Consider the following 20,998-nt stretch of genomic DNA (forward strand, 5'->3'; position numbering starts at 1 on the left):
AAGCCCCGCGACACGCCTGTCACGATGCCCATGGAGCGGCCCAGACCACCGACCACCCACCCGCCAGCCTCTCCACCCATGGCCACACTCGGTTTACCTCAGCGCAGCCAATCCGAAGCCGTGAAGCATTGTGGAAGTCAGTCCCCGCATGGTGAGACATCCGCGGCTTCTTTTCAAGGAAAGGCCACACCGTGCCAGTTTAGCTCAGCGGGGACTGACTGAGTGGGTGGCAGGGTCTACGGGCTGGATTTATGAGCCTGGTGGGCCACATCCGGCCCCTGGACCATAGTTTGCCAAGCCCTGTGCTAGTAGAACGGTTCCTGCTAGCCCAACTATTTAGTTGAATCCCGCTCTGTGGCTCATCGTAAAGTATCTGTAAAACTAAATCCAAAATACCATGTCAAATTAAGAACCCTTGAAAGTACGGTGTGCTTTGAAAATATTTCCGGTTAGTCAATGGAAATCTGAGGCACTGACAGGACTGAATTAACTTGGACCTAGAATACAGGCATTTTCTATTCTAGGTCTATTTTGCTATGAATTAAGGTGCTTCCCTTGATGTAAGTAGCAGAAGTGTGTGGAATGCTGCACGTACTGGCTTCAGATATTCCTCTGCCTGAACAAAGTTTTCCAAATGGATCTTTGCTCATAACTATGGTGAGGATTAATAATAATGATGATGATGATGAAAAATTGGGTAAGTTCAGTCTCTCATAACAGCTAGGTCTTCGGGTGCTACACACACACCTCTGCCTGAGCTAAAAAGGCAAGTATAATAAAACGAGTGAGAACAGCATTCATAAAACTCTCCAAATACCCAAGGCATATTTACCTTGGAATAAGCATAGCTGACCTCAGTAGAACTTATTTCAAAGCAAGCTTGTATAGAGAGCGGAGCAGATTTATAAAAATCCAGATGATAAATGCATTAACAAATGGAAGCCAAACTGAGAACTGATGGGAATCATTGACAGCAAATGTTGCGCAATGTGATACAGTACTTTGCTCTGTATAAAGTATGTATGTATGTGCGTGTGTGTGTGTCTGTCAGCTCAGACCCTGCATGTTTTGATCATGCCCACAGCCAGCCAAGCTTACTGGTATGTGACATTTCCCTGCCTCAAGGCCAAAAACATTGCCGCAGCTGGAACAAAATAAAAGGTTGCCACCCCTTTCTTTCTTCCCAACACCTTGTGTTAGCAACAGCCTAATCTGCAGAAATGGAGCCTTAGTGACAGGAAAAGCTACAGCCACAAGTCAGCTGTATTGATTGCTGTTAAGCACAGGAGGAACATTGAAATAAATGATCTATGGAATACTACTGTTCACTATTAGTTCATTCACCTCTTCAGTTTATATCCTTCCATCCACTGAGTTGCACACTATAAAGCCATACAATAAAATTTTAAATAGCTAAAACATCAGCTAAGATGCAGCAAATAGCAATAAAATGACAATATTGAAGCAGCTCAGTGGAGTATTTCCATTGCTCCACGCAAAAACTTGGGCATTAATGTATGTTTTAAGGCAGCACCAATTAACAAATAATTCTCTGCCTGGTTTTCTCAGTCAATGATGTGGTAAGCAGAAATAATTTTCATGCATTATTAGAAGACTGTTCCATGGGGCTGATTTGGTTTGCAAAAGGCACCTAACTAGGCAAAAAGCAGTGGCAGATTTGGGAGTCTCAGATTTCAATGGCTTTCCTGTGTGATGCCAAAATTCATTCTCCTGCCCTGCCCCCCCACCTCTTATGCTCCATTCTAAATCACCCATTCCAGTGCCCTGAGAATCCATGCCCAGTGCGACCAAACCAGTCGCTCTCCCCTAAATATGCCTCTGCAAACAGCACAATACAGTCGCTCTAAAAAGCAGGGGACATGAAGTGGTGCCAATGTGAAGTGCCCCCCCCAACCCTCAGTGGCACATGGTAACTGGTAATAACGGTCCTGCCAAAGGTTTGTCTAGTCCAGCATAATGTTTCTTGCTTGCTTCCAACTAGATGTCTCTTAGCAAGGATATGGGCAGGGCATGAGGGTGACTGGTGTTCAGAGGGCATGGTTCCTCTGATCCTGGAAGGAAAGTAGAGCCCTATGACTAATAGCCATGGATAGCCTTATCCTCCATCCCAGGGGGCGTGTCGCGTGTCCTGGGGGCGTGGTGCACGTCCCAGGGGTGTGCGGCTGAACGGGGGGGTCGGCATTTTGTCACCCCTCCTTTGGAATGGCACCTGGAGTGCCCCCCCGCCCCCACCTCGGAACGCCCCTGATTGCCACATCTTGAGAAAGCAAATTCCATAGTTTTAACCGTGTGTTCTATTAAGTAGTTCTTTCTTTTGTCTGTTCTTAATCTCCCACCTTCATTGGATGACCCTAGATTCTAAACATTATGGAAGCTGCAGAAAATGTCTCTTATCAGCTGTGGTTCTAAACAGACTTGCCTGGGAGTAAATCCCATTGAATTCAATGGGGCTGGCTTCTAAGTAGCTGTGTATAGGGTGGCCTTGTTAGTTTCTATCCACTTTTCCCACACCACACATGATTTTATACAACTCTATCATGTCTCCTTTACTCACTTTCCCCCCCTAAACCAAGTAGCCCCAAATGTTGCAAGTTTTCCTTGTGACAGAGCTGTGGCACAAAATGGATGATGATGATGATGATGATAATAATAATAATAATAATAATAATAATAATAATAATAATAATAATAATAATTTGTTATTTATACCACTCTGGGCAGCTCCCAATAGAATATTAAAAACACGATAAAACATCAAACATCATCACATAGGGACAACCATCATGGAAAGTCATTTAGGCTGCATACATTTAAAGTCAACCCCCCCCAAGAATCCTAGGAACTGTAGTTTACAGTTCCCAACACCCATAGCAAACTACAATTCCTAGGATTCTTTGGGGAGGGGACAATATGCTTTAAATGTATGGTGTGGTAAACAGCCATTTTGCATTCACCATACTTTATGCTTGCTAATGAGTGATTCTCCATTGAGTGGCCAAAAAGGTGGTGGTGGTGGGAATCAACCATTAGTTCCCTGGAAAGGACCTCAGAATGAGACGTTAATTGCTGGCTGGCACTAGATTATGGATTATATTCTCTTTCACAAGCAGCCCTCCGTCGCTCAAAGCCAGAAGATGGGACAATAAGTGCAGCCAGTGAGCAATTCTCATCACAACAACTGACCTAAATACTTTCCTTAACAATATTGTCTTTTCAGAACAAATGCATTGAAAACCGGGGCTGTGTGTGTGTGTGTGTGTGTGCGCGCGCTCTCCCACTGTTGTTCTCCAACAACTGGTCCATTCTCACAAATCCAAATGTGCTGCTTTTAATCAGTAAGACTTTTTTAAAAACTTGGCTATCAACCATGTAGTTATTTATAATAGTGTTTTCCTCCCATCCTCCTCAGTAGAGTTGCCCCTTTTCTGGAACTGCTCCTGTATTTTTAAACAATGGTCTGGAGAGAATTCATATGGGGAAGCTTTTCCCAGCCCTCCCTGTGTCTCTGTGTCAGGAAAAGCTTCCCCACGATGAATTTCCTCCAGTTCTGCAGCCTGACCAGACACTGGCAGAAGCCTTAACTGGAAGAACACAATGCACACAGAATAAACAGGCTAGCAGTCCTCATTTGTGCTCACAGGACCTCCTCATTGGCATAATTCCCTATGGTTTGTCAATTATGTAAATGGGCTTCTTTTGATGTATCTCCCAGTTCCAGGAATGTAATGAGGACTGAAAGGAGTCAGCGATTAGGCCATCTGCAGTGTACAGAACAAGGGAAACAGAGGAAATACAGGAAACATGCTGGAATAATACAGGGGAACTCCTTCAAGGGTAGTGGATGTACAAGGAAGCTTAGTGGTAAAGTACCTGCTTTTAATGCAAAGGGTCCAAGGTTCAATTTCTGGCATTTTCACCCATGACTAGGAAAGTCTCTTGCCTGCAAACCTGGGGAGCTGCTTCTAGCCAGTGTGGACAATACTGAGCTAGATGAACCAATATGGTGAGATAGAAACTGGAGTCTGAAGGATCCCCTCCTCCCATATATACCTTGTTGTCGTTTAGTTGTTTAGTCGTGTCCAACTCTTCGTGACCCCATGGACCAGAGCACGCCAGGCACTCCTGTCTTCCATTGCCTCCCGCAGTTTGGTCAAACTCATGCTGGTAGCTTCGAGAACACCATCCAACCATCTCGTCCTCTGTCGTCCCCTTCTCCTTGTGCCCTCCATCTTTCCCAGCATCAGGGTCTTTTCCAGGGAGTCTTCTCTCCTCATGAGGTGGCCAAAGTATTGGAGCCTCAGCTTCAGGATCTGTCCTTCCAGTGAGCACTCAGGGCTGATTTCCTTAAGAATGGATAGGTTTGATCTTCTTGCAGTCCATGGGACTCTCAAGCTGCACATATATACCTACACAGACCCTTACACCATATTCAAAGGCCCTTCTCCAGGTGCCCCCACCCATGAGGTGCAATGGACGAGTACTCAAGAGAGGGCCTTTTTGATGGGGACGCCCTGGTTGTGAAACCCTCATCAGAGAGGCACATCTGGAACTCATGTCACCATGTCAAGACTTCACTTTCCCAGATATTTAAAATCCTTAAGATCGCTTAGTACTTTTGAACACTGTTTTATATGGTTTGCAGATTACAGCTCTACTTTTTACCATGATCATTTGTTTTTGTTGGTTTATTTTTTTAAAAAAATAGTGGCTTTTAAATTGTATTGTTCAGCCACCGCAAAATGTTAGTTATTAGGTGGTGTACAAATCTTAAAAATAAATGAGAGGTGTCTGAAAGTAGTAGATGGGGCCATTTGTGGTCTGCTTCGGGCAGCAAAACACATAGGGCTGAGGCTGGTTTGCCACTGTTATACCTCTTTTGACAGCGAGGCCTAGTTTCCACTGAATTGATGAGCCAGTGTCTGGACTGTACCATTTCAGACTGCAGGTGGAGTGGCGTGTGGTGTCATGTGACTGACTGCTGCTCCTCAGTACAAGCAAAACACTACTAAACCTTAGGTTATGTAAATACAGTCCTGGTAACAGCACACACAACGTAACATTGTTTTTGACAATGTAAATTCTATTTCAAACACAATTCAACATATAATATCTCACAAAGTGTAGTAATTCTGTAGACCAACACATCATACAAACAGAACATATCAAGAGAAATTAAAGTCCAATGGATGGTCAGGAGATAAAGTCCATTCGGTTCCTAAATTGGCATATTGGCAATAACCACAATATGGTATGCTTATCTTATGATGTTCCACATATCGCTGCTTTGAGGATTCTAACGTTCCTTGAATGTAGATATCGGATCCGATGGGAAGCTTGAAGGTATGGCACAACAAGGATTCTGGGATAATACCTTGTTTCGTCCAACCGGGCTTCGTCAGCCGTGCATACTCATATTCTTGTGTGACGGAAACATGGAACAAAATAAATTCAGTTCCTCAGTACAAAGCAATTCCCTCCATGTCTCAAGCACGACAGCCAAGCCTCAGCTTTTACCAACACAGAGAGCTCTCAGCTTTGGAGACAGACCCATTTACTGCAGCATGAGCTTTGTGCAGCTAAAGAAGGAAGCTCTTGCTCAAGAAAGTTTGTGCTGCAATAAACTAGCACTTGTGGCGCCACAGGACACAGAACAAATGCCGTTTTCGGTAATTTATTTTGGGAAGCAACAGAACTAGTGTGTCTGTTGCATTTCAGGGGTGGTACATACCCAGCTATTCCCTTCACCCCATAGCAATGCCTTATCATTTCAAAAACTCAAAAGCGGGAGTTGTAGTAAGGTGTAATGATAGAGTTAAACATTGCCTCCAATTATTATGGGTTTGGCTAAGACTCCACCCCTTATTTGTTCTTGAAGTTACTTTCATTTTTCTATGCAGCTGTGTGTTAACCCATTCTTCAAAAACAACCTGTTGTTCTGGGCCTACAAGGGGAGCAGAACTTGAAAAAAGCCTATTTCTTCTATTTGGGGGGGGGGCAGTGTGTCTGTACAGTTTTCCTGGTAGGCTCCCCTTTCAAATGGATTATTAAGCATGCCCTCTTTTAAAGCATCAGGATACTTGGGACAAAATGTGCTAAATGGCTGCAGGGTCATAGCAATAATTGTTGCCTCCCAAAGATTTTAAATTTCTTTTCAAAGGAGGAAAGTACTGTATATAACCATGAACACAAACATTAGCAAAACAATTTTGTTCCCCTCTTTTCCCCTCTCCCCAGAAGAGAAGACTAATGTGTCAGATTCTGGCCATCTGTCATGGATGCTTTAGCTGAGTTTCCTAGATGACCCTCGAGTCCCTTCCAACTCTGTTTTATGATTCTATGAAATTTTCCCATAAGTTCGTTTGATATTACGTATATAAAGGGGTACCATATTTCAAAAAGACTGTCCTTTTTGACTACATCATTCAGGTTGTGTACTCTCTTAGTTACTTTCTCAGATAAAAACAGTTGTCCAAGTGTTCTGTTTCCATTGTGTGATGGGCAGATAAAGCTGCTGCTCCTGAGAAAGGCAAGACTCTCCAGGTGCGTACCTGTGCCAGGTTGTGGGGCTGTGGAGATCAAAGCAAAAATATCTAACTAGAAGAGTTGATAAGATGCTCAGTACATCAATGACAGTTTAAGGCTCAATGAGTTTGATCGAGGAATAATAAGGAAAAAAGGAGTAATAACTGACAAATGGGGGGGGGAGGAGGAAGAGGGAAGAGGAACAGGGGGAGAAAACAGAGATGTGGAAAAATGGAGGAATTGTGGTAAGGAAGGGTTAGGAGAAAGAGCGTATTTCCTCCCCGCTGGCACAGGTTGGTTGTTTCTTGCCACACCAGCTCTCTGTGTTCGCAGAGCAGCTGCTGCATCTCTCTGCGGTTTTGATGGTTTGACTTCCTCTATTTAGCAGGGTCAGTCCAGGCCAGCTCTGCGAGAGATGCTGTGTTCCCCAGAAAGACACAAGGGGCTCACTGTAAAAGCTGGCTTTTACAGAGGAAAAAAACTGTTTTATTTTTTTAATAATAATTTGAAGGGGAAAAAATGGCACTCTTTCCTCTGGAGCAGAAGATGCCTTACCCTGAAAAAAGTAAATGGAAAAAAAAGATAATGAAATTGAAAGGAATGATGAGTACCAATTGCACTGATTCAAATTTAAAGCTCCAGATTTTGAATTGGGTGTGATGCTGTGGTAGATACTGCTCCTTGGGACTGTTAGGACAGAAGGCAGAGAGTCCCAGCAGTAGATGCAGCCAGAGCCAGTGAAAGGCAGAGAGAACGAATGCTAGTTTTGCCCCTATCCTTCTCCTCCCTGGATCATTTTGGAGAGCCAGTGTGGTGTAGTGGTTAAGAGTGGTAGACTCATAATCTGGGGAACCGGGTTCGCGTCTCCGCTCCTCCACATGCAGCTGCTGGGTGACCTTGGGCCAGTCACACTTCTTTGAAGTCTCTCAGCCCCACTCACCTCACAGAGTGTTTGTTGTGGGGGAGGAAGAGAAAGGAGAATGTTAGCCGCTTTGAGACTCCTTCAGGTAGTGATAAAGCGGGATATCAAATCCAAACTCTTCTTCTTTCAGAAATGTGATTCCCCATCTGCAAAGGTACGGTCAGTTCTAGGTCTCACATTCGGCTTTCTGCATGAGCAGAACCTTCTTCGACTCAGAAGGCCTTCCTAGAGGTACTCAAGCACAAACACTTCCTAGGACACAGCAAGCCAGTCAGTGGAACAAAGATGGACAACTAGGATCTCCAAGCAATGAGAGAGAAGAGCTCACCCAGGCAATATTTGCAGCCCCTAAAAATTTGGTTGCGATGACTTGTCTGCCCAATAAAATTAACTTTTTTAAAAAAATGGAGCAGCTTTTCTTATAAAATGTTTTAAAACTAGGTATCAATGAAATTTGTTTTATTTTTAAAAATATTTATATACCACTAGCTCATATAAAACACTAAGGTGGTGTATAACAATGTATAAGTACGGCACAACACAACACAGCTTACAAACAACACAAAATAATCATGAAAATGACTGGCAGTGACTAGCCATGAAAGTTTAAGCAGCTACATAGGCCTGTTGCTATAAATAGATCTTTAGGAGATGTCTGAAACTAAGCAGTGTGGATGCCCGCCAAATCTCTGCTGGAAGTGTGTTGCACAGTGTGGAACTGATGGCATTAAATGCCTAGTTTCTGGTTGAGGCCAGACTTCTGAAACACAGGAGACACCTTACAGCATTTGTACATACATCTGAGACTGAACTGGGACATAAGGGCCCAGGTAGCTCCCAAGACATCTTGGACCCAAGTTGGTCAGGGCTATTTATGCCAACACAAGTTCCTTGAACATGGACCAGCAGCATGTGAGCAACCAGTGTAGATGTCTTAGCAGAGGTGCCACATGACGTCGGCCATCTGCCCCCATCAGCAGTCCAGCCACTGCGTGGGAACATAGATGTTTAAAAGGAAAATCTGAAATATTTTGAAGGAAAAAAACTGGGAATCCCCCACAGGGTAAGCTTGCTTGCTTGCTTGCCTTTCCATTTTTGGCTGATAATGGAATCTGAAGTAAGAGTTTCCCCCCTTGCTGCTGCCCCACCCCCAAAGTGGGCCTCTGGATGTCCGTAGCTGCTGTGGCTTTCCCAATCCATTCACCCAACTTTGGGGAGTTGCTTTCTCTTTCCTTGGCAGCAGATGGCATATTTCCTCTTGGTTAAGCTAAGCGCTTAATATGAAAAGGGCACTGGTGCCACCTACAGGCCAGTTTCAAACACATTATTATAAGATTTCCAGAGATGCCAGGTTTTCAAAAAGAAGCCAAGGCCTTGTTTTCTGAGCTTGCTGGCTTATCTGCACATCTACTCTGGAGGGAAAATCTGGCAACAACCTCTGGACCTCCAGATGTTCTTAGCCTCCAACTTCCATCAGCCCCACATCCTCTGGAGGGCCACAGGTCCCACCCCCCCCACCTCTTAAAGACTGTCACTCATTCTTGATCCTTTACATGTAGTGAGCCAAAGATTGTTTGTTTCTATATCTCTGGCCTTTGCCAAAATGTGTGAAGACTACAGTTCTCAGCATGCTGATTTAGGGCGGTATCAAACTAAATAACAGTGTGACCAGAATGACTTCGGCTTGTACAGTGCGACTTTCCCCATAGCCTGTCCCTAAAATGGCTCTGAAGGGTTGGGAGAACCCACAGCACAGATTTAGCAGGGGAGGCACACGGTGGAGGTCCAGTTGTTATGCTCATGCATGGATTTAATTGGCTCTACTTTGGACACAACCCTAAGATAACAAGGCCTGGGCACAGACACTGCGCCTAGCTAAACATAGTTCACAGTAACAGTGATACCAGTTGTTTAGACACATGTGATGTTAAGTACTTTTTGATATTTTTGTTTAGTTCCTCGAATCAACTTACCGGTAAGTTTCTGACTTTTTTATTGAGGTGCAATGCAACTTTGTTTGAATATAAATTAACTGAAGTGCAGGCTCTATGGCAGAGAGAGAAAAGCTTGCTAGAAATTTTATTACAGGGATCCAGCAATGAAGTTTTGGCAGCAATCTTAAGTAGAGTTACCAAGAAGCAAGCCTTGTTCGACACTGGGAGCCTTACTTCAGAGAAAAGAAGGTCATGATCAGGGTGTGCATTGTGCTCAGTTTAAGCTTTGGAGTTGCCTACTTTCATTTGGCCAATTTCAGCCTGGCTTGCAAATCTTGGATTTTCAGTCTTAAAACACACACACACACACACACACACACACACACACAGAGAGAGAGAGAGAGAGAGAGAGAGAGAGAGAGAGAGAGAGAGAGAGAGAGAGAGAGGTAGGCATAATGCTGGGTGAAGTTTCACATTTTCTTTATTGTTATTTTAAAAAGATTTCTTTCTTTTCCAAATATAGATCTAATTTCAGCATATAATTTAAAACTGACCCCTAGTACATGTTACAGAAATAGGAACTCCTCCAGACAAGACTCCTCCCTTCTTTCCAGAGATTGACTTGGGACACGACAACAAACAGGACGGAATTTCGGACAGAGCAGGATTCACGCACATATACCCCTCCCCACCCCCACCCTGAATCCCTTGGGGAAAGTGGAAGGGTCCTACACGAAGGGGTGGGAAAACCCAAAGTAATAAAACTTCCTTCTCCAGAATTCCTTCCTATGATACATCCAGCTGAGTTCCCTTACAAAAGTTTGGAGGAGACACGGACACCTGACCTGCCTTGAGCTAGGCAGCACAGCCTGTCTGTAGTTTGGAAACAGGAAGGGCAGACAGTTGTCACCCACTAGGGTGCCCTTATGGAAAAGAACAGGAAAGAGGAGAAGCTTGCTCAAAGCTGGTCCTGAAATGATGAACAGTTGCTTTCCATCAACACCATGGCCCCTTGGGCATTTATTTGTTCAACTTCTATGTCCCCACCACCCCACTCGGACCCAATTATCATCTATCAGGCCAGGCACCCCAAACAACCAAGACAGCATCTGGGTGCAACAAGTGGGTGATATAGCTCTCTAGCCTGCAGCCTATGTTACAGGAAATAAATAAATATTAAAAGGGTTGTTAACCTGCTCTAAGCCTAAGGGGTAAAAGAGGACCAGGAAGGTAATATTTTAGGTTGCACCTGACAAGCCACATGTTCGCTGTGCCGATTTTACCTTCTCTCCTGCCTTCTGTGTTTCATACTTGGAGCCTGGGTTGTGAGCCACAGGGACCTTTATCTCACATATCCCTGCTTCTTGGGGCCCAACTACACATGACTTTAGCTACACAGCTGCGTATTTAAATGCAGATGTATCTGTGTGTTTCTTAATGCAAATTGCCAGCTTTGGGGACAGGTTCCTGGTCAGGATCCTAGTAATGTGGGTAAGGAAGCCTTCTCACCCACTTACCCTCTCTCCTTGTGGCCCTGATCCATGTCAAACCTCCTGTTTAAATTCACATTGAGGGGTGGGGAAAGCTCCCATTGGCTTCAGCAGCTTTTAAAATCTGCAAATTACACATGCAACCCGGATTAGACTCACGGGGGTGGGGGTGGGGGTGGGGTGGGGATGGTTAAAGCCTTCTCCCCTCCCTCCATGCTGGGTATTTGTTAAAAAACAAACCAACACCCTTGCATTGAAAGGCATGGCCATGTAGCAGTTTAGCCTTAAGAGGCCAGAGGCTGTGACCCAAAGGCAGTACAACTCTGCGGTGACTGCCGGCACAAAGAGCTCACAGCCTGCACAAGCCCGTGAGATCTCTTGTGATCATTCTCACTCACTGCAAGCACCTCCGGTGGTTGTATGTTGTGGTCTGTGAGCCATGCGGTTTCTGCAGCAAATGTGTGTTTTGGGTTTGGTTGGGCTCGGTCGCCCATGGTAGTGGTTCAATAAGCACCAGTGCAATGCAGCTGAGTTTTGGATCAAGTCCTTGGTTGATATTAACTTCCTGAAATAAGCCGAAAGGTCTCAAATGACCTCCCACTGCTAGGGCCAGTGAGATCATTTTTAATAACCCAAGCCAAACTTTTATTGGCAAATGTGTTCTCCTCTCTCCATTTCTCTTCCAGCTGAACACGAGGCTGCAGAAACAGCCCAATTACCCTGAATTTCACAGATGGCAGTAAGTTTTCCCCATAGCTCAGGCAGGTCTTCTTGTATCCAGTCCCTCATTGCTGAGGACATAAAATATATACACTATACAGAGTTACTGAGCGCAACAACAAATACATTAAAAAAGATCTACTCTTATATACAGTATTTATAAAAAGCAAATTGACCAGCCACCATCCCAGTACAAAAATACGTGTCTCTTATTTATGTCCATTATATTTATTAAACCCTAGAAATAATTACTTGTGGACTTTAAAATTATTTTTGTAACACCAGTGCTGCAAAAATATTCATCTTGGTTTTGCTTCCTAGCCCTGTACTCCCCACTCCCCACCCCATCTGAGTGCTGAACTTCATAAGGTGCATTTTATTAGTGAAGGAAAAGAAGAATCTTTCCTTATGGCTTTTGGCAAGAGGGGATATCGAGCAAAGAAGACAGCAGATATAACAATGGGGAAGGATTGTAAGATTATTGGAGGCTAGCTCATCTTATGCAAATGAATAGAGGGAATGATTATTTTCACTCTTTTTCAGCCCAGATTCCCAAAACCATTTACTTGAAAGTAAGTCTCATTCATTTAAAGGAAATTTACTTCAATAACAATGGTTTAGGATGGCAGATTACATCAATCGGCTCCCCTACTCCCCCCCAAATAACACTGCACCAATGCAGAATGTTATGTTGTGTCTGCTATTTTCTAAATGGGGAAGTGGTTCTAGGCAACTGCCCTTAAGTTCAATGGAACTTGCCTAGGGATGGGGTCAATGGAGATTGGACAGCATCCAATGGGTATCAGGGTTGTGCAAAAGCAGTTCATTTCTACCACTAGTACCAGCAGTCACTCATTGGCAGAGGTGTGACTTCCTTAGCTACATTCCTCAGACTATTTAAATGTGTTCCCTCCTGCACAATTCATGTAAAAGAATGTGTACTAGGTGCTACGGGGGGGGGGGGGAATCAAGAGTAAAAATACAGCAGCCTTTTAAGGTGCAAATTACTGGAAGCAGCAACAATTGCAAACAGCGGCAGGGGGCAGAGTAGCTTCATGGTGTTGTGCCTGCTACTGCCCAGCACCCTGAACAGAATGTCAGATGGTGGCAGTAGCTTACAGACTGCTTCAACATGCATCTCATAAACTGGCCAAATGCTACATTTAAAAAATATTGTTATAAACAACTGTACCACCCTGCAATCCAGTTGTACACACAGCAGGTATGCTGCATTCACAAAATGGCTGTTTTGCACACCAAATTTCATTGCACGTGGAAAATGAGAGGCCCTTTCCTGCACAGAACCTACACGGGATGCTGCTGTGCATGGGCAAGAGTGCCATGTGAATGGGCAGAGCAAAGCCGCCCATCTGTGAATGCGGAAGTGAGTACCATAGGGATGGTAAGAGCAGGGATCCAGTGTTTTTCATCTCAGGAACTCCAGGATTGTAGGCATCTCCTTTCCCGCCTGAGATTTTATTTCCGGGAATATATGCTGGTTCATCATATCAGCTCACCTGATGACTCTGCTTCTTATCAGACGTACGACGGATAGGAGGGAGAGTCACCTGGCCAGGATGCTGAATAGCTGGAAGGCCAGGTTCTACCTGTACCTATTTAATAGTTATAGCACTTGTGTAATCAAAGTTGTTAGTGAGTATTGAATTCATACCTATTAAAAGAGCACATGCATTCTGAAAATGTACTCATGATGGCTCCTAGAATGCCTTTTCTTGCTCCAATATGGATCAAATGCGAGCCATTTTGTTGGTACACAATAGCTTCTGAAATACTGAAGGTACCAGCATTTGGTGCTGGCCACGTAACATAATGAAAAGTTTACAGGGCTATTACCTCCAAGTCCAGAAATACGCTTTTGTTATTCATAAGGGAAAGTGCACTTTGAAGTATCCAAATGTTTTTGTGTGCCAGTCACAGGGTCCTATGGAAGATGCTTGTTCATTTCACTTACTCAGCACCTGCCCCCTTTTACGAAGAAAAAGCTGTTTCGCTTTCCTGCACAACTCAGTGGATCCACTTTCATCAGATGAATGCTGAAAGGTCTGGGAAAGGTTCCTCAATATTACGGGAGAAAAGCAGGGAAATTTTTACAAGTGTCATCAGCTTCCCACTGCATAATAACAATTGGAAAAAGGTCAATTGGAAATATATTATGATATAAATGGAAAGAAAGTATATTATTCAGTGCTGGTGGGGACACCAAAGTTCCTCAGAAGCTTCTTGGGCTTCCTCTGTGAAAACTATGGCCCTAGTACAACCAAAGCGTCTTGCTATTAAACAACTAGCCCCATAATCCTGTGCTTCTCAAGAAAGAACCAATTACATATTTCAGATTGCATTCCCTAGTGGGAGGGTTGCACACCAGATATTAATTAAATGGGAAGAAATGCTCCATTGAATTCTCCTACCCTTGGAAGACTTCAAGCTATAGGAGCATGAGAGCAGTTCAGAGATGCTGAATTTTACCATCCAGTCTTCCATGGTTTTCTCATTCTGGAATGAGCTCAGCTCCATGAAGTCCTACATGCTACCCTTTGACTTGTGTCACTCATTCCACACACAACTTCAGGTCTCCATGAACTCCATGCCCCAAATTACACATGAATCTTATATTTCAGGGGTGGGGAACTAATGTTCCTTCTTGGACTCCAGCTCCCATCAGCCCTGGCAGTCAGAATGGCCAACAGTCAGGGATTATGGGAGTTGTACTTCAGCCACTTCTGAAGGGCCCAGTATTCATCACCAAGTACTCCTTTATTTCCTAAGCTATTGACAGCAGTCAATCCTTCACAGCAGTCAAGAAGTCCACTGTTCCCTGTGTTCCGGGGGGGACGTGGTTTTCAATTTTTCAACCTGCCACCGTAGTTTACAGCACATTTCTAATCATGTCCTATTGAATTCAATGGGGCTTACTCCCAGGTAAGTGAGGGTTAAGATTACAGCCCAAGCCTTCAACAGGGGCTTGATATTAAACAATGACCAACTCATACCTCCAGGCTTTGAAAAGCTTTCTGCTAATTTTTGCACTCTGAGCCACTGCCAAAGCCATATAAATGCAGAGGTGGGTTGAAAAGTCTCCCACCCTACATGAAATGCAGACCTACAAGTGTTATTCACTAGAAGACTGGAACAGGGGGTCAGATACAGGGATATGCTTTTCCTTAGATGCAATACTCCCAGTTCCGGAGGTTCGCTTTCCAACTTAGACCTGGAGTTGTTATTTCCAACCTGGTCATTTCTCACACTGGACCATCAGCAAAGTCAATAGGACACCCACTGGTGGTAAAGAGCACTGCAGCTGGTGCAGCTTGAAGATCACTGCTTTGACTCCATCAACCCTACATTTCCCCTTACACATGGGTGGCAGCTGAAGGCCCCTGTCTGTGGCTGAATGACTGAGCCTGTGCTTGGCATACAGAAAAAACTAAGTGCAACCCCCCTGGCCAAGTGCAACCCTTCACATCTATAGTTAAAAGAACCAGGTGACAGGAAAGATTTCTGCTGAAGACCCTGGAGGGCAGTCAAGAGTAAAAGAGGGACAGGGAACATGTGACTTTCCTGATGATGTTGGGCTACAGCTCCCACCAAACTTGACCATTGGCCATGCTGGCTGGGGCTGATGGAGTCCAACAACCCCAGGAGAGCCACTGGCTCGCATCTGGGGAGTAGGCTTCACTAGGCTAGAAGGACCTGGTGTAAGGCAGCTCCCTATGGGACAAATGACTACCCCGTTGGCAACTACTGGACTCTTTTGAGTTTCCCTTCTCAAGTGGCCTTCTGCTGCTTTTGATATGTTCTCAGCGGCTTTTTTCCTCCTTTTTCTTCTGAGCTTGCGAGGCCCAGGCTGACTACAGTAAGATGAGGTATGAAAGATTTCAGAGCATTTCAAACAAGTGCATATTTGGGAGGCCACCTCTGATTTAGGAAGAAGCCATGATGAATATTTTCTCCTAGATATATATAAAATATGACAACGACAAGATCAGAGAGTAAAGATGAGGAAGATCCGTTTGTTCCTCCTGATCTGCTATTACACAAGGCCTCATATCCTAGTTCAGGGGGGACACTGAATGCCTATCTGATCGTACATAAATTACACTGAAGGAAAAGCAGGGACTCAATGGAGGGCAAATCCTTGCCAATTCGGGAAAGCAGCTATATAAATACAATTCCATTGGAATCTCATGCCTGCTACAAATTGGAGGAAAAGCAACATCAGTATGTACAAAACAAAACGAATGCAAATTCTCCTAGCCTACCGAAATTAGCAGCAATCAAGTCCTAGTGACCAGTTAGGCTGGCGGACCAGCTTGGTGGCAGGGCTACACTTCCCAACATGTTCAAGCAACTGCTGGCAGATAGGAAGAGAGGCCACTGTGATGCGTTAGTGGGGAGGGACCAGTCTCTAGGATGGACAGATCCATTTCCATTGCCTCAGGCGGTACCCTTTCAGGACACAGGAACCTCAGAGAGGCCTCAATGCCGTTCTGTCTTAAAAGACATTGGGTGGGATTCACTTAGGGAGCCCCATCTGCAGAAGTCCTGTGCAAGGACTTCTACTTGCGCAACTGGGATTCGCCCCCCTGAAACTGACTGGAGGGGAGGTTCGGGAGAAACCCCGAAACGGCACGTGTGGGGAGGAGAGAGGGGATCATTTCACCCCGCAAGCCAAAAGTATTTGAGCAGGCGGAACGTTCATCATCGCACAACATTGAATTCCACCCAATGTGATGACTTCTTGCCTTTACCTAATGGAATGAGGAGACAGAAACAGGGGTTTGATATCGCTGACACAGGCTTGCTTCCCATCCCACCTTGTATGAAGGAGGAAGAGCTCTGTTGCTCACAGCTAACCGTTTGCCCAAAATGCCAACCATCTCTGCTTCACCTCCCTAAGCGAAGCTTAGGCATGAGCTAAGGAAAGCCAGCGTAAACCTGCACCCCAACCGACAGTTCAGAAAGGCCGACATCTCCAAATCGCTTCCCATCCGCCAGCCAGTCAGTTCCAAGACCTGTGGCCACCTTAGCGATGGCAATGAGGTCATACTTGTTTGCATGTGTTTTGTGTGGAACAGGTAGCTGCGCAAAGATGGGAGAGAGCAAGGCCTCCGTGGCCTCTGCCCTGAGCATCCCCTTGCCCTGAGAGAGGAGCGTTGATCATGAGGCTCATCATAAGGCTCACACCCTAGCAGAGGGAACAGGACCAAGTCTGAGGGAAGAACTCCCACTTCCCCCACCAAGGAACAACAAGGACTCAGGAAGCAACTTCTGAGAGGGACAAAAGCCCTGTGGCTGGTGGGGGCTGAGGCTATTAAGACTTTAAAAACCAAACAGAAACATTCTGCCCCTCTCTCCCTGTCTGAAAGCATTTACTTCCAATTTGTGGCCCCAGTACCGTAATTCTGTAGGAAGGCCTGGCTCCAGTTCCCTTGTCAGTGGTGAACCTCAGGCCAAAGCTCTACTCTCAGGCTCTTTAGCCACAGTCCCCTCCCCCAATTTCCTCCTGTTCCTGCCCTTGACTCTCCAGTTGCCTCAGGCTGGGCTAGACATACTGGACATATAAGGACAAACATCCCACAGCAACCCTCCCACCCCTCTGGATTGGCCTATTTCCCTCATTTGCCTGTTCCTCAGGCGCCGTTGGTCTGGCCCTTCCCAGACAGTGAGATTAAAACAAATGCTCAAAAAGTTTAGGAACTGGTTTCCGGCTTGGTCTAGCCAGCAGCAGCCCCCCTGGCTCAATGGGGTCGCGTGTAGGAACTGAGTAACGGAACAGCGCCCCCTTGGCTCAGAGCGGAGCTGTGGACTAAATTACGGCACAGTACTAGCAGAGGTAGGGGAGCAGGAAATGTATCAAAGCTGGCCAAGTTTCCCAAGGCGTTGATCCACAGTTGTGAGGGTCCGGGCCTTGTCTAGTGACTGCCTCCGCTCTTCCCGCCACCTGATGCCCAGTCGATGATGATGAAGCTGAGGCTCATGATCATGAAGAGCACGCCAAGGCATGCAAAGAGGGCTGCCTGCGGGGGGAGAAAAAGAGGGTCACTCACAGAGAAGGAAAGGGGCTTTTTGGCCTGGCTCTTCACCCTGCTCCTCTAACCTCCCCACCTAGATCAAGGATAGCCAGCTCGTAACTCACAGGCCAGATTTGGCTCTCAAAGGAATTTTAAGTGGTTCCTGGCAATCCTGCCCATTTTTGGTTCAGTAAAAGCACAGGCAGAACTTCTGGTCATGAAAGAAAGTGTCTCCTGAAGCCGCATGAGAGAATATATATCCAAGAATTCAATGTTTCGCTTCTTGCCTGGGTTTTATCTATGAAGCCGCCAAGCATGCCACACTATGAAACCCTGGTGCTACATAGCGCCAGCTTTACTTAAAGAGTGTGTCTTGTGCAGCCAAATTTGTCCCTAGCTTCCAGGCCGCTGTCTGTAGGACAGAGTGATCCTTGCAGTTGGTCATCCCTCATCTACAACAAGTTATAACCTTCACAACCTTGTACATCGCTCTGATAATGTTTACGATGACAAAAACTTTGCTTTCCAAAGCTAGAGTTATTGATCTCTTCCCAGGTGAGAAAGCCTTATGGTCATATAAAATAGCCATAATTTTTCTCCTGTTAAGAGGTGAGAGGGAACCTGATGGAGGTATATCTACAAGGATGGCCCAACTGATTTTCTGTGCTCCTGACTTTACAACCTATGGACTCGAGGTTACTGAGGTCAGAATTATGATGGTATCTGATTGTCTCTGAACCCCTGACTTGCGTTCTTGATTGATGAAAAGATTATTGGTGTCATGAGCAATTAGCAGCTCCCCAGATGAGAAGCATCCCCACAACTGCCTTCACTGAGAGGACAGTTCAAGAACAGCAGTGCCGGCAGGGCGATGTCCTCATGTGGACAGTCTGAGATAGGAGGGCCCATTGGGCAGGAGGCCCACACCTCACACAACCAGCAGCACACCACACTCCTTTATAGACACCCCCAAAGGTCTCTAGGCCAAGCTGGGTTCCTAAACAGTACGTACCAGGATCTTGGGAGGGGATTTCGTGGGCTCCTTGTCCTTGGGCATGATCCGGATGTAGAATATTGCTGGGAAGATGAATATCAGGCAGGGGGCCGACGTGGCACCTGGAAGAGACCAGAAGAGAAGAAATTCTAGTGACAATCACACACACACACACACACACACACACACACACACACACACACCCTCCAGAAAGAGAGAACACTAAGCTATCCACCCATCCTTCGCCACTTGTTTTTCCTAGGAGAAAGCAAAACAAGCTGTGCTGACGGGCCCCTGGCCTTGCCCCACATCCCTGGCAGAGGCCAGACAAGCTATTGATTTCCTGCCTTAGGAATGATGTTTTCTTTCTCTCCTCAAACAGTGGTTGGGGAGCTGGGAATGAAAAAAATAAAGTCCTTTGAAATCACACTGCAAACAAACAGGTTGCTGGCGGTAGCCTTGATCCTTGGGAAAACGGGGCCTTTGGGCAGCAGAATGGGAGACCGGAGATGTGGAGTTGCATCCATGTTCTCAAGGCAGCAGAGAGGAATTATTCTCCCCCAAGTAGTCTATATCATCATCCTGATTCAAGAGTTTATTTCATCACTGTGAAGATTGGATTGCTTTTCCAGCATCAGAGCTGTATCGGAGGGGTGATTTTTGTGTAAAAACTGCCCTTCTGTGGAGTACTACCCGTAAACCAATACCCACAACAAATGCACAGCATACATTTAAAGCCCAAAGAATGCTGGGAAAGTATGTAGCTCTGCGAGGGTAAATTACAGTTCCCAGGATTCTCTGGGGGAAGCCATGTGGGTGTGCTTTAAATGCTGTGTATACAGTCCAAGTCAGAGTGCAACTCCGTTTTACAGGGAAGTAAAAATTACGATATTGGAATTGGTTATGAGAAAGTCACTTGACTGCTTTTTCTACATGAAGGATTTTATGTTTTCCTCATGTGCTCTGAAGTTTAGCCACAGTGGAGACAGGAAGAAGAGCTGAAAGAGCTTTCTGCTTTCCTCCAGGGTATGAATTAGTCCCTTTCGACCAAAGAACCAGCTCATCTATCCTCCTCTCTGTGGCCCAAAGTGTATCATGGGAATACCACGACCCAATAGCATGTAGGATAATTTAAAGACAGGCAAAAGTGGGCTCCCATTTGGCTGTACAGTATTAGTGTGCAAGGGCAATCCATGCAGTGCTTGCATCCAGCTTTTTAAACTTCCCTAATCTCTCTTTGTTAAAGGCTACCAGAACACAGGAACCACAAGGAAAGAAAGTGATCTGCTCAGGACACAAGACACATATCTTCTCTCCAACAGTTTTTCTAAAAACTTCCAAAATTTATATTATTGCATTACTGTAAGTCATATTTGCACGGTTCACCCAAGGGGAAGGTGCAGGTAGAGTGTGGCAATGGCAAACAAAGGGACTGAGGTTAGGAAAAAGAGAACCCTTGAAAGTGGGACTCACCAATCAGTCCAAAGATGCCCAGGATGGAAGGAGCAAAAATGACAAGCAAGTTGATAGAGGTCAGCAGTATGACAGCAATTATCGTGTGCCGAATCCAGCTGAATTCCTTGTCTTGAAACAGCATCTGCTGAATTGCCCGGCGTACCTGGAGAGTGGAGGGAGGTATGGTAAGACTCCATTCTTAAGGAATAATGCACAATTCTTAACTGCACAAGAACTTAGGCCTGCATTGACAACATATTCCCCATTTGTCCCCTTGTTCCACTGGGCATAAACATGATCTCTTCTGATTTTGGACTCCAATGCCTATTTGTAACCTGCATTTTGGTGGGCTCTGGTTGCTTCTGTCCATATCCCAGCCAATTCAATCCACTACCCAACCAACCAACCAACCAACCAACCAACCAACCAACCAACCACCAACAGCCTTGACTTAAATGGAAGCTAGCAGTAGTGGCCAATTTGATGGGGTTATGCCACCCTTCCACCATCGGTGTTGCTGCAGCTTACCTAGCTTGTGTTAGGGCAGGGTGGCTGTCAGCGCTGTGTGGATGCACCAGCAGAACCACCAGATTGGCTACATCAGTGCATCCACACAGCCCTGACCTCACTGCTGCAGTGCTACAACCCCACCAGGAAAGCTGCAGCAACACTTATGTTCGGTGGTGGTGGTGGGTTGCTCCAGAGTAAAAAGACTTTTATCCCAGCATTGTGGTTGCTGTTGGGAACTTGTTCTGCAGATCCCTCCCTTTTGAGTTTAGCTTGTTGTGTTAAGCAGCATCCAGGTAGGCGGAGCTGATCTTTTCAGATCTTTACTTTTGTGGTTAAATTTGAACCAAGTCACAGGGCCCTGCTTCATACAAAGGGATAAATGTGCAGAACGGTGCCCA

The 20,998-nt window shown here is 45.4% G+C and overlaps 1 protein-coding gene across 3 annotated transcripts in view; it reads right to left on the reverse strand.

Annotated features, from left to right (window-relative positions):
• Positions 1-9,862: 9,862 nt before the first annotated feature.
• SLC38A3 (solute carrier family 38 member 3) overlaps positions 9,863-20,998 on the reverse strand; it is a 160,868-nt gene continuing 149,732 nt past the window's right edge. For all 3 annotated transcript variants that reach the window (XM_081900308.1, XM_081900307.1, XM_081900306.1), the window contains 3 exons: positions 20,109-20,253; positions 18,654-18,757; positions 9,863-17,647 (listed from right to left, as the gene is read on the reverse strand). In XM_081900308.1, coding sequence (XP_081756434.1) covers positions 17,543-17,647; positions 18,654-18,757; positions 20,109-20,253 — 354 coding nt within the window. In that variant the 3' untranslated portion in view covers positions 9,863-17,542. The remainder of the gene's footprint in view (positions 17,648-18,653; positions 18,758-20,108; positions 20,254-20,998) is intronic.

This window comes from Podarcis melisellensis (assembly GCF_964234715.1).
Source record: "Podarcis melisellensis genome assembly, chromosome: 2".
In the NCBI taxonomy this organism is placed as follows: domain Eukaryota; kingdom Metazoa; phylum Chordata; class Lepidosauria; order Squamata; family Lacertidae; genus Podarcis; species Podarcis melisellensis.